Source organism: Syngnathus typhle, linkage group LG4 (genome assembly GCF_033458585.1).
Source record: "Syngnathus typhle isolate RoL2023-S1 ecotype Sweden linkage group LG4, RoL_Styp_1.0, whole genome shotgun sequence".
Lineage (NCBI taxonomy): Eukaryota > Metazoa > Chordata > Actinopteri > Syngnathiformes > Syngnathidae > Syngnathus > Syngnathus typhle.
Window position 1 is genome coordinate 13,052,960 of NC_083741.1, and position 13,306 is coordinate 13,066,265.

The 13,306-nt window shown below is 41.4% G+C and overlaps 1 protein-coding gene across 4 annotated transcripts in view; it reads left to right on the forward strand.

Moving 5' to 3' along the window:
• sox6 (SRY-box transcription factor 6) overlaps window positions 1-13,306 on the forward strand; it is a 123,713-nt gene that overhangs the window by 65,814 nt on the left and 44,593 nt on the right. For all 4 annotated transcript variants that reach the window (XM_061276677.1, XM_061276679.1, XM_061276680.1 and 1 more), the window contains 2 exons: window positions 3,754-3,926; window positions 5,349-5,417. In XM_061276677.1, coding sequence (XP_061132661.1) covers window positions 3,754-3,926; window positions 5,349-5,417 — 242 coding nt within the window. The remainder of the gene's footprint in view (window positions 1-3,753; window positions 3,927-5,348; window positions 5,418-13,306) is intronic.

A 13,306-nucleotide genomic window follows, 5' to 3' on the forward strand; every position in this document is an offset into this window, starting at 1 on the left:
CATTTGGTATTTTAGGGCAAAGTTTTTTTGGGCTGCCGATTATTCCATTCAAAATCCTTTAAGCGGTTTCTCAACCAGTCTTTTGGTTTTCATGGGAAAGAATTGACAAAGAGTCAGTTGTCGGTTGACTTCACGTGTGTGCATTTATGCATGACAAGCACGCACCTTCTTTTGATTGAACATGTTCGAGAGAAGCGGTGAGAAGAACATACACCAGCAAAAAGATTATCTAAGATAAAATAAGCAAATAGGTTCAGTTGAAGCAGTCTACTGTCGTTACGACTTGGACAGATTTTAATTTTCTTAGTCTAGGGTTGGAACATATGCACACATTTACCAAGCTGGCTGAGTAAGAGACAAAGACATTCCAGGAGCACAAAAAAAGAAACAGTTCCGATCAGGTTATAATGGCTCAGCTGTCCTAACTAACGGAAAGGAAGAGAATAGGGCGCCTTGTGATTTTCCCCCTTTTCACCCTCGGCCTCCCCTGCTTTTCTTCTTTTTTTGTGTGCCTGAATCTTTTATCTGTGTTATTCACTCGGGACTCTTCAAAGTAACAAGCCTCCTTCTTTTCCCCTGTACTGGACTTGGAACCCAAATTAGAGACTGCTTGATTAGAGCAGAGAGGAGGGAGCCAAAGAGAGAGGGAGATGCGAGTATTGGACAGAACAAATCGCACCCCTACAAAGTGCCTTTTATCCAAAGACCCCAAGGCTCAAATACCCCCATTCCTCCCCGAGCAACCATGGCTCTGCTTGTTTTCCTCTTATCATTTATTTAGTCACCCATTCCTGTTTTCTGCCCTACATCGTGACGTTTAAAAGAAGCGGGACTGTCGAAATGTGACCGCTGAGGAGGGGACTGGGCCTGAGCACACAGACTCCTTTTCCTGTGTGTGTCAATTTAGATGTCTGAAGCAGAAGTCTGGGACCGCAGACAGTCCAAGTCTGAGCACACTATCGAGGGCCATTCCATCTGTATTGTCCTGCTGGGGCGCACGTATCAATGAGGAAGTTGAGACAGCATGTTAGATGGAGCCTCGTGTCCACATTGTTTCACATAGTGCCGATTTCTGGGCTGTCAGTCCGCAATCTTTGGCGCAATTTGAGGAGACATGTTAACGGGCAGACCCCAGCCCCAGCACTGTTAAAAGCCATACAATATGCAGGAAACGGCCTCCTTTGTCGGCAGGCTGCTCAGACACAGACCACAATGTTCCTCTTCTGCACCACCCAATAAAACTTTTATCTGCATTTTAAAGCTTATCCATAATTTAGAGCAAGATGAAAGAGATTTTTATACTAGCCAGTAAACAAAAACATATGCGCTTGATTTACTTCTGATCTCTTTGGGTATAACGCTCGTGTTTTCGTTCTTAAGGTTATTCTAAAGGTGCATTGCTATCACGTGTGAAAGAGCGAAAAGAGCAAAATGAGTAAATAGCACGAACGGGCCGGGCCGTCTGGGCTTCCCACAATTCAGCTCACCCTTTTCAACAATGGGCCCTCTGTTCATATTCTCTTAAGAGTCTGGACAGGACATTGAGTGGAAAGCGCCCAGCGGATCCTTTTGTGGCTCGTTAGCACCGCATTAACACAGCCACACAAGTAGATGTACTGTACACGTGATTATTTTTGCCACTTTGAGCTTTTCATCTTCAGTGCGGACATTCCTGAATTACCGTTCATCGGTAATGTGTCGTTTGGTCTATTAGCCTCCATATGATTTTCTTTCTCCCTTCCTTTGTGGATCACGCGTTATAGTTTCCTAGTCCCTTCCGACTACGGCTGTTGTTTATTGCGGCGGTGCTTGATGCATGTCGCTGGTGACCTGTGATAGCACAGACACTAGCAAAGGTTAAAAAAATTGGTAGCGATTGGATCAATTTTACAGATAAGCCATTCACAACAAGTCTAGTCGGGTGAATAAGAAGTCAATTCAAGCTGCACGCGAGACGAATGAATAGCTGCTTTTAGGTGCTTTTTTTTCATAAGAAGTATAAATGGAGAATTGCCGCTCTCTTCCACTGCAGCAGGCAAGCGAAGGAAGAGCGAGATGAAGTGAAGTTCATACGAGCCAGCCAGTAAATTGCCTTGAATGGCTTCTGGAGGTTGACAGGCCCTATTAAGACAAACGGCTTTCCTCATCGGAGAGATAAAATAAATCAGGTGTTTAGTCAAATTAAAATAGTTTGAGTGGAGAGGGCCCTCGGGAGCTCTCGCAGAAACACAAGACAGATGTGGCCAGAGACGAGAGGAAGACACCCAGGAAAGAATCAGCTTGTGCTGGCCCCAGGCCAGCTTTCCCTGCACGGTTTTGTTATATCACCACGGCTTTATACCGTTCTCCCTCCTCTGTCACTTCTCTCCGCAAACAGCTTGTCACACAGGAGTGCAGTCGGAGGAGAGTGAGTTACTGTCCAGCCTCTCGCTGGCAATTATGTTGGCTGTGTAAGTCAATGGTGGGATCACTTAGCATTGATTAGGCGGATGGAGAGAGCAGTGCAACCGAGCAGTGTGGACCGCCAAAGAATTGAACATGTATGCAAACATTGCCTGTTGGTGTCTTGGCTGCATGTTTCCTCAGTTTGTCAGTTGGTTGGCTGGATGTGGAAGTCGATCAAAATAAGCGAGCACACCTAAAATGTGTGAAATGGCTGTGCGGTTAATTTTGTGTGCCTTTTGAGCCGTATATGCAACTAGAGTTTAACATGGCTTACTTGGAGCGAGCCACAAGAAGGAGTCATGCCATATTGTCCAAGACAAAAAGCGTTGACTCTGTATTATCTGGTTGCCTTTCTCACTAACGCATCAAGTCCATTTGTGGGGGATTCTTTTTTGCGCTTCATTTTGGCAAAAACTATACCCATCGGTCTCCACAACCTTTACACCTGTTCCCGAGAGCTGGAGCAACCTGTTAAGAGTGAACATCACAATCTTTGGAGATCATGACCAACGTGAACACCGCGCACATCTGTTAGCGTGAGCTGCAGTATGTGGATTTTTTTCCAACCCTTCATGTTCTGACTTTTCCTGACTGGAGCTGCCATCTGAGTTTGGCAGCTCCCTGCAGCTCTTTTCCTACACAAGGAACAATAGCTTCCTTTTATTCTTCTAAAAGCTATGATTACCAGCGCCAATCAAATGGCCCATTACAGACTGTGTGACCTTAACACTGTTGCAGTCAGGTTCTCTGCGTGCAGTTTTCTTTGTACGACATATTGTGTATGATACAATAGGCCAACATAATGATCGCTATGGTCAGCGGTACACACTTAGCTAAGGCACTTTAACGTCGGCACTTTATTATGAAGCATTCAGCTGGCTTGTTGGCTTTTGTCACAACTACAAGAAAAATGGGTACGGCCGTTTTTCTTCCACTCCTAGATCTGACCCACCCTATTCATCTGCATCCTGCTCTCACCCTCCATCGTCCAACTTCGCTCACCAGTATACGTATCTGTCACCCTCCTCATCCTGTAGCCCTCTTTGTCTCTAAAACATTCAGATATGGCTGTCTCTCTGATGAGCTTTTTTTCTAATCCTAGTTTAGCTGGTCACATCTAAAGAGAACCTGAGGATCTTTATCTCCAGCAGCTTTAAATCTACCTGCCATTGCCTCTAAGCCGTACATCATGCCTAGACTCACCAGTGGCTTATAAACTTTTGCCTGAACCTTCACCGAGATTCTTCTATCACATAACGCACCCATTTTAATCTAACAAATGTACCCCTCTCTATCTATTCTTCTTAGGTACTCCCGAGAGCCTGGCAGAGAAGGAACACCAGCTCTCCACAATGATCAGTCAGCTGATCAGCTTACGAGAGCAGCTCCTGGCCGCCCACGATGAACAGAAGAAGCTGGCCGCCTCTCAAATGGAGAAACAGAGGCAGCAAATGGAGTTGGCGCGTCAGCAGCAAGAGCAGGTAAGTGCCACCTGTCCACACCTTGGAATACTGCATTCACTCTTGAAGCTGTTTTCCCTAGATATTCCATTTCCTGTTGGTGATAACAGGCACTAAACACATTAGAATTGAAGTGCCACTTAACACGCACTTTCGTTTTAAATTGCCCTGTGTATAAATAAAATCTCACACCATACAAGCAAATGGAGACAGCATAAGATTCGGTAGCTGCAACTTTCTATATAGCTTTGGATATTTCAGTCATGCTCTCCCGCACACGTTTATGCTCTACAGCAGGAAAAACATTATTATGACTTGTACTAGGAAATGCAATGGGATGTGAGAATTAAATGTTATATCAACATGGACGTCCTCTAGATCTTATAAATTGGCTCCTATTAGAACGAGGCTGGCATTAGATTTGCGGCACAAATCAGGCCAATGAGCCATATTGTACAAATCAGCAAATTAGCAGAGGCCATGAAGTGTGTTAATGTCTGGGAAGAAATAAGGACACAAACTATCCACACGGGCGACACTTTTATTATCAGCAGCCAGCCTAATGGCTATGAGTCAATTATCAGCAAGGAGTTCACTCAGAGTTTTCTCAGCACCCTCACAGACCTTGCTGGGCTAAATGAACAGATTGACCGTATACCTTGAAGTGATGCATTTGCTTAAAGTACACTAATAATACATTAACTGTATTGATTTCTTTTTCAATCCATGATCATTTGCAAACTACATTCAACTCCGTGGACATTGTGACATTAAGGGACAGTCGCATAAAAGGTTTTATTCTTTCGTCTTATTTGAAATGGGAGCAATATTAATGCGGTGGGGGAGGAGGAAGAGAGGCAGGCCGAGGGAGCCCGCTGAGAGCTAGAATGTCATCAAGCCATCAGCATACAACACAGTAATTAGCTGTTGACACTCGTGAGGGAGCCAGCACAAATTAATCTTGACACATTTGCAGACGGACGATAGCTTACAGTGAACACTTTGTAATTATATTTAAAAATGAAAATTAAATGACACTTAAAACTAGGTTGTCATGCTCAATCAAGCAGGCATGTAGGGAAGGAGACTGCTGGAATGAGATGGATTACTGGGTGGCTGATTGTCACTCATACATTGGTAGAGGGACCTTGGTTTGTCTGTCCCTAAATCATTTAGGATGCGCTGCCACTACTTTGACAATGCGGTTAATACTTCACTACATATTTATGATTTAATAGCTATATAAAAACAGCATCTTACTTACAAGAAAAATATTTGGTAAAATACATTTTTTTTTGTATTTGCCCTATTCTGATTCTTAAAGTATCATGTATAGCTCAACACTAATATATATCTATATCTATAGTAAACTTGTGAGTGCACCTTAATGGCTTTCACCTGATTCTTTATGCATTTCTCATCTCATTTCTGCTTTCTAAACAGATTGCCAGACAACAGCAGCAGCTTCTGCAGCAGCAGCACAAGATCAACCTTCTTCAGCAGCAGATTCAGGTCAGTACGTACTCAGAAACCCTAACTACACAGGGAGGTTAGTCATCTGCACTAATGGACCATTTAGAAAACAAAAGGACCTTCATATGCTTCTCGCCTTCTCCACACACATCCATGCACATTGTGACCACTTGCTTGACACCATGCAAAAAACACCTGAACCAATCAAAATTTAGAGGTAACATTATAAATCCTTAAATTTTGTGTATTATAATTAAGGTCAAGTTGAATCAATCGATATTAGCACTTTGAAATCTGGTTTTACATTATAACACAAGACAAAGATAAGGACATTCAAACATTGCCCCATCCCTTCCCAAAAAAAAGCAGCTAATTTTTCTGTCTGCTGTAAAGTCAAACAAATCCTAATGGACAAAATAGATTACTGTAAAAGAATGTAATTTTGAAATTTATTGTTGTGATACGTGACCGAAACAAAAATGATTTTGAAAATTTTTTGTATATCAGATTTAGCATTAGTCTCCAAAACCCACTATCGGTAGGACCCTCATTATAATCTAAGTCACTTAACACTTATTCACATTAATCATTGGGTGAACTGTGGGGTTTTGGGGTGCCATGAAATAATGACATACAGGAGAGAATAATTAGCACATCTTAATTAACAGAAAGAAAGTAACAGAATCTAATGAGTAGATGGGAGCAGACCCTGGAGGTGGGCGACATAAAAGGGGATGGTAAATGCCTCTGAAAGTCTCACAAGGCCAACATGGCACACTTTGGCAGAAGACAGGATTTATTGCCATTCTACCGCATGGTTTCTTTCTTCCGTTCCTTCATCTTCACAGTTATCAGTTAGCTTTTGTGCATGCCTGATGTGATACAGAATGAACTGCTGGAGTTAGAGACCACCCAGGCAGGGCATTGGTGGTGAATGCAGAGCGTACTGGGCGCCTCCGGGCCGATCGCTTGATGTGGTCAAGGTTGCAAGCCTCCCTGGCTAAATGAGGCTGATGCAGAGCATGCAAGATATGTGTGCACATTTCTCCACTTTTGTGTCTCCTTTCAATCATCACTTTAGTTGTGCCAAAGTTAGTCTTCTAAATATTCACAATATTTGTGGTATCTTGAATGTTCATCAGCCTTGAGGCATTTATGATGGAGATGTTTGAGCACACTCAAAGAAAAGGCTGCAGACAAACTACATACTAAGTTACTATTCTCTATGATTTATTATAAATCGACATTGGTCTTTTGTCTTGTAAAGAGTAAAAGACCGACCTATATATTAAAGTATTTTCAGTCATACCAATGTAGTGCCTGAAACTTTTCAAAAATGCAAAGAAAGAAAAAGTGTTGTTGTCATTCTTGTTGCAACATATTGGCACATCTTTGGAAGGTCAACAATCTCTTAATAAGCGGCCACTTCTATAGTGCTTGTCCTAATTAGCATTGCCAGTGAGCTGGAACCTGCACCAGCAGACTTTGGGCGAGAGGCAGGGTCCACCTCAAAAGCATTGCACATTCAACAAAGAATTGTACATGCAAGGCCATGGTGAATATGAGAAAGCTGAGATTCAATTGAGAGACATACACCCTAACCAAATATTTTTACAGCCTAAAATGGCTTACATCGCATCCCACTAAACGCAATCAAAACACACCCAAAAAATCTTAGAAGCACTCTCAAATGAAGTACCATATACTACACTCGTGAGTATTGGTATTAGTGCTGTCGTGAAGGGCCCTCCACTTGAGAGGGCGCATCCTTAATTCATCTCACTTTTAGTGGCCTCTACTTAGTCTAGTCATGTAGTTAAAGGTAAATCACACCTGAAAATTCCACTTGATGCCACTTTGAGAGCACGGATTTCATCCCAAATATTCATCTCCAAGCACTTGAACAGATAGAGCAGTTTTGAGCCACAGGTTCTTTGACTGCATTACATTCACTCTTTCTTTGCTTAGATTATAGCCAAGTGTTTTTTTTTAATCACAGTTCCGCTAAATATCTCAAATGTGGTGACAGATCAGCAAAAAGAGGTGATAGCAAAAGCAGGCCATTCTGCTTTCATTAAAAAAGCCATTTGAAATTATGGGCCAACCAATTGGACGATTCTAGCCCTTAAATTTGGAAAAATCTGCCATTTATTTCATATTGTATTTTTTAAGACGTACACATTGCAACAGAAAACAAAAATAAGAATCCTGGAAAAAAATAAATCGAAAAATGAGTTTTTCTTGAATTTTATGTTTGGTGGGGTACAAACATATTTTTCTTTTTTTCCCACAATGCATTTGAAAATGGCCGTCAAATTTCACTCTGGCCAATATCGGAATTAGACTAAAAAATCCTTATCGCTCTCCGCCTCCTTAGACTTAATTAATCATCGAAACACGCTTCCAGCCTGTAAAGCACAGACCTTTAGCAGAGTGATGAGTGGTGTTGAGGGATTTAGTTACGCTGCTGCACACTTGGAGAGCATTAAACTTTATTGAAGACGTCAAAGGCCATCAACGTCCTTCTGTTTTGGCTTGAGGGAGGAAACTTAAAATAATGCATCATGCTGGAGGCATCATATTGATGAAGCAAACCATCACATCAGTGCAAATCGTAAACTGCCCAGACAGTATAACCACGGGTGCTGCAACCTGAGACTGTTGTTGACAAGCTACATTTTCTCTTTCAAGGATTTTTTTTTCTTTTTTTCCCTCTTCGGTGGATCGAAGGGAATCTGACAGAAGTGAGTCGCTTTTAGGTTTAGTTAAAGAGGTTGAGAACAAGGCTGCGTGCAGTTTAATCAAGTGGCTGCTCTCTTCATCCTTACTCGCTCTTCTTACAAGAGCGAGGGGGGATTTAGGCTTTGTCCTCCGGGATTACAATGTCACTTGTTTTAAAGATAGCAGATGTTTCGATTGCAATGTTAGGGGCTTATTGAAAATGTCAACTGACAGCTTTGTGTGTTATTTTTTCCTCTTCAGTCAGTCGATCCTTGTTTTCGGCATTAATTCAATCCTACGATTAGATTAGCTTGGAGTTTATTTAGACTAGAGTTGTTGACACGATTTTATATCACACGTTACAAATAAACATATATATTAGTAGAAGAAGGATTTATCCCGAAGATAACTGTGTTGTTCTAAAATTGCAACAATAACGAGCAAATTACACTTTATTTTATTTTGCCTCATCCCCAACACACATTTAACTATGTTCCCCTCTGCTGGGCTGTAAGCACATTCACAGAAATGACAACACGGGACACCACACACTGATACAAACATCAAGAGAATAAATAGTAGCTCAAAGGTCAAGCTGAACTTTATCTTCGCCAACAGGCGGGAGAAAGCACATGAAACAGTGGAATGGTTTTAATCACAACAACCAAAAATACAACGGCTCCTTCTAAGTAATAATAAAATTTGAAATTAGGCCTTATTCTGCCAATTGTGACAAGTTCCATAGCTGAAGAGACTTTGTAAGAAAAGCAAAGTCAACTCATGTTGCAATATTTTCATATTGCACACATATCCTAACTTTACCCTCTTGCGCTTTTATTCCCCTAAAGACAGGTTTTAATGTGTGTCATGTTCACACACAAAAAAACCCAGCAAAGATTAAAGGAAAAATAGACTGTTGCATTGATGTGCAGGCCACGCAAACTGTTTGAAAGTTATTCTAATTTTAATGGGGGAGGTAAACAGCAGGGGATATTTACATCCATGATAGGAAAAAAGGTGAGGTACTGTTCAGGTAGTTTAAATCATCACAGGGTGGCGTAGTAATTGCATAATAATGTAGGGTTAATGTATGAGTGTGTTCTCATATGCTTTTGTTTTCTTGCCAGTATAATGACTTGGAGGGATGAAAAATAGACATACCAAAAAATTGTGCAACTCCCCCAATTAGTGAAGCTAGATTTGAACAGTAAGCATCACATTAAGAGAATAACAGCACAGGGAAATGATAACGTACTTGTGTACCTTCTCCTGCGAGTAGGATTGTGTGGAAGGGGGTTTGTGCGAAGGGGGGCATTCACATCCCAGTCAGCCACATTTGGCATGCACCCATGGAGGCTCAGTCCATCCCCTTCAGCCCCCATTTAAGGAGACTGTTAGCTGATGAAGATGTGTACATGCAAGAGTGAAGATAAAAGAAAACCATGACCTGACTCATTAGCCCCTGTGATTTAATATATTGACACTTGGATACAAACAATTCCCTTTAGTGGACTCTACTGGCAGGGGAGAGCTCCATTTAATTAGTTATGAAATGTGACTTCTTGTCTGGAAGCAGAAAAAAATGCTGATGTTATATAGTCGTGTGCAAATTGAACAATAAAGCCTTCTCCACACTGTTAAAATTTAATCATGCGCAAAAAAAAAGAAAGGTGGAGCGAATACAATCTCAGCAGTGTTTGCTAAGTGAGTGTTGGTAAATAGGCGGAATAGTTAACACTAATTCCTGTTGCACAAACTTAAACAGACGGTGCTGCTTAAACGTTCTGTGTCTTCCGGGAAACAAAAAGAGGCTATGCTTCACATTTGCCAGCATGAAATGTGAAAGTCGATAAATATGCATGATAAGGTGTGGCAATGAACACAAGCTATTGAACTCAACATAACTCTGTGCTGTGCTCCGCCTTAGCCCCTGAGTCAAGACGGTAATTAAACAAGCGCTCGTTATTGTTGGGAATTACACAATAAAACGTATGCTTTGTTGTGTGTTCAGACACCTCAGCAGTTTTAGCAGTGATAATTAAGAGTGCCACGTGAATGTGTGTGTGATCTGCGAGCTCACACTTGAGGCTCTATTTAATGCTAGTCACCTGAGGGGTTTTGAAAGCGCATTTAGATTCTGAATCCTTCGTTCACACAGTGACAAGTCTCCTCCATTAGAGGCTATATTGTCTTTTTGAAGTATACCAGACCTTGTTTGGTATAAATGTGTCTTCCAAATGACAAATTTGAATAATTAAAAAAATCATATCAACTGAGGGTACAACATAGTGAAAAATTGTCTCCACTCTCAAATTCTCGCATAGCTATAATAGTAGAAGTGGGCCTTGTAGTAATGACGACTCAACAGATAACCAATAACGCGAACGAAGGCACTCAACATTTTATATCGTGTGAATGAAGCGACAAATGCTGGAAGCCCCCCCAAATTCGAACAACTGAATTGGTGATAAACAGTTTAATGTTATAACTCCACAATTCACTCCTACACAGTTCTCAGTCTCAGATATTTTCTTCAATCATCTTTAAATATTTACAGACAAAATGTACGATTCCCTTTACAGTCTTCATGTTCCCTCCAAGTATTATAATGAGACACCTGTTTTTGAGCTTCACTACACTGAGGCAGGAGAGTTGTGTCCTCAATTGAGGACATCTCGTAGTGTGATGCTGATCTGGCTTCCCCTACCGATATGCATAAAGAGTGTTTTTACAGCTAATGTTGTGCAAACTGTTTTGTCTTTGCCTTGGCTTTACGTGCACATCGTCCTTAGCGGTGGCCACACTCACAAGGAGAAAGCATTGCATTAATAGTGTGTGTGTGTGGTGGTGGTGGTGGGGGGGGATCTCGACAGCTTGAGCGGGGGGATGTTTTCATTGGGTCGAGGGTGGCAAAGCAAAGCATTCAGCCAACGTAAGAAAGGAGCTTCTTGTTTTTAGGGTGTAGGCGAGTCCAAGCATTCCCGACGGAGCACAGTGAATGGTAAACGTCTTCTATAGGAAAAGAATGATATGGCTTTAGTTTGTCTTAGTCACTGAATCACTTATGAATGGACAGATGACATTCTCCTGTGACACTTTGCTTTGAGGCCTTACAGTCAATCACAAGGATCAACAAAGAGTGAACCCTCACCGTTTATGTGGCATAGGGACATAAAGAGTGAAAATCATAATGGTGATAAATGGAAAGGCTCATAAAGCATCAACACCCTACTTTTAGTCACAGTCTGTAGTTGGCAATTGTCCCCGTGTTGATGCTACTTAACTGGCAACTAAGTAATCCTAGACAAATGTTTTCAAGACCTTCCTGCAGCGCGACAATGGTGGTCCGCTCCGTTTTACATTCCCATCTCCACACAGTGTGGATGCTGTATGTGTGGTATAATGATGCTAACCTCATACCCACTCGTGGCTTTGTTTGTCTGCCCGCGCTTTCTCGTCATTAGAAATGCCGTTTGAGGGGGTCCCAGTGGATATGCGTGTTCCGTGCAAAGCTTTATTTCATAGAGACACTGAAGAGGTGTTAATTCAGAAGATGAAATATCCTTTGCAAACATTACATTTACTTTTAATGTTGAAATATACAGTATTGTAAGGGTAAAATGCAGGAAATGTGTGTTAGTGAGGAAATTTTAATTATGTTTGTATGATGAAATGCGTTCCCTTCACTACATAAAAGACCGGAATGCAGACATGATGAATAGATGTTTTTAGGGGAAATAAGTATTTTTCCAGAGTGCCGATATGCCAACAGCTATGTTGAGAATTGTGATGAAGTGAGGTGGTGTGATGGGGAGGAGTGGAAGGATTTAGGGTGGGTTGTGTGCAGCGGGTCAGTGGGTTGGTGTAGCCAGCTTTCAGGCTCCTGTCGACGTAATACAGACTTACCGAAATGGCTGTTTTCCCAAGAAGGCTTGTTTCACTGTGTAAGGAATTAGTGGAACAAGAAGTCATCTATTGGTTGTTCCCTCTTGATGGTCTGACCACATGACACTCAAAATTGCTGCTCTTTATCCTGAGCAGCACATTCTACACATGATGAATTCAGGACTAACAGATGTGCAACGTCACACAAAAACCTGGGCAAAGACTGTTCAGAAAATATAATAAAGCTGTTTTGGCCATAATTACTGTGGTGCCGTGAAAGAAGATTGACCGAAGTTTCTTTCCATAAGATTTATGGTGCGGTGTTACATGGCTTCAAGCGACGAATATTCAAACAAAAATGGTGCATCAACACATGTTGACCGACAATGTAACACATGTATACGTATATTTGTTATCCTCTGCGATGAATACTTATGCTTACCGAGTCACTTAGAATTGTCGAGTGAAAGTAATCTTTTTTTTGCGTAGCTGTACTAAACTGCCACCCAGTGGCCATGTTGCACACATCAGAGCAAATTATTCATGATGCACATTTTAATTCCGTAATGTTACGATATGTTTTCATAAATTACAAGTTATAGAATGATATTCTCCTTTGCTTAAACTCTTTGCGAGGCTGGAATAGATTCAAATCATTCTCATTCAGTTCAGTGATGAAAGATGAGGGTTAGCGTTTCCAATCTGAGTGTGGCACAGTACAATACAGTGTCCACCAGGGAAATTTGTACACCCAGGGGTGGGCATAATATGTCTAACTGTACGCAGTCTGGTACCGATGGGTTTAAAAAACTTCTGTCCTTTGAAGTGGATCACAAAAAGGTGATTTCTTGTCATTTACAGTGTTTCATGTGCAGCACACTGGCAAGCGGGGCGGAAGGAGTGTGATCTCTCACTTCTTACGACAACAGCTGGGCAAAAATTACAGAGTACCCCTCCTGTAAAATATGTGAGAAAAAAAAGTGAGAGCTGGCAATATGACAGCTAATAAATTGTGGATGTATGTATTAACATGAGACGTCATATCTACATCTACATTTCACCTGCACACCTCTCATAACACACATACTTGTCTTTATTTTTAAACCAGCATTTTTACAAAAAACTTGTAATGCAGTACTTTCTAAAAGTCTGCTTGAGGCAGATTAATTCTGAGTATCTGTGTGAGAGGTGTGCTTCAGGGTGTCAAGTAGCAATGAATCGGGATATTAGACAGAAAGTCCTTTCAAGCCAATAACCATGAAACGTGGTGGTTAAAGAGGCAAGTCTTTTTTTTACCGCTTCTTTATCTTGTCAACGCTCAA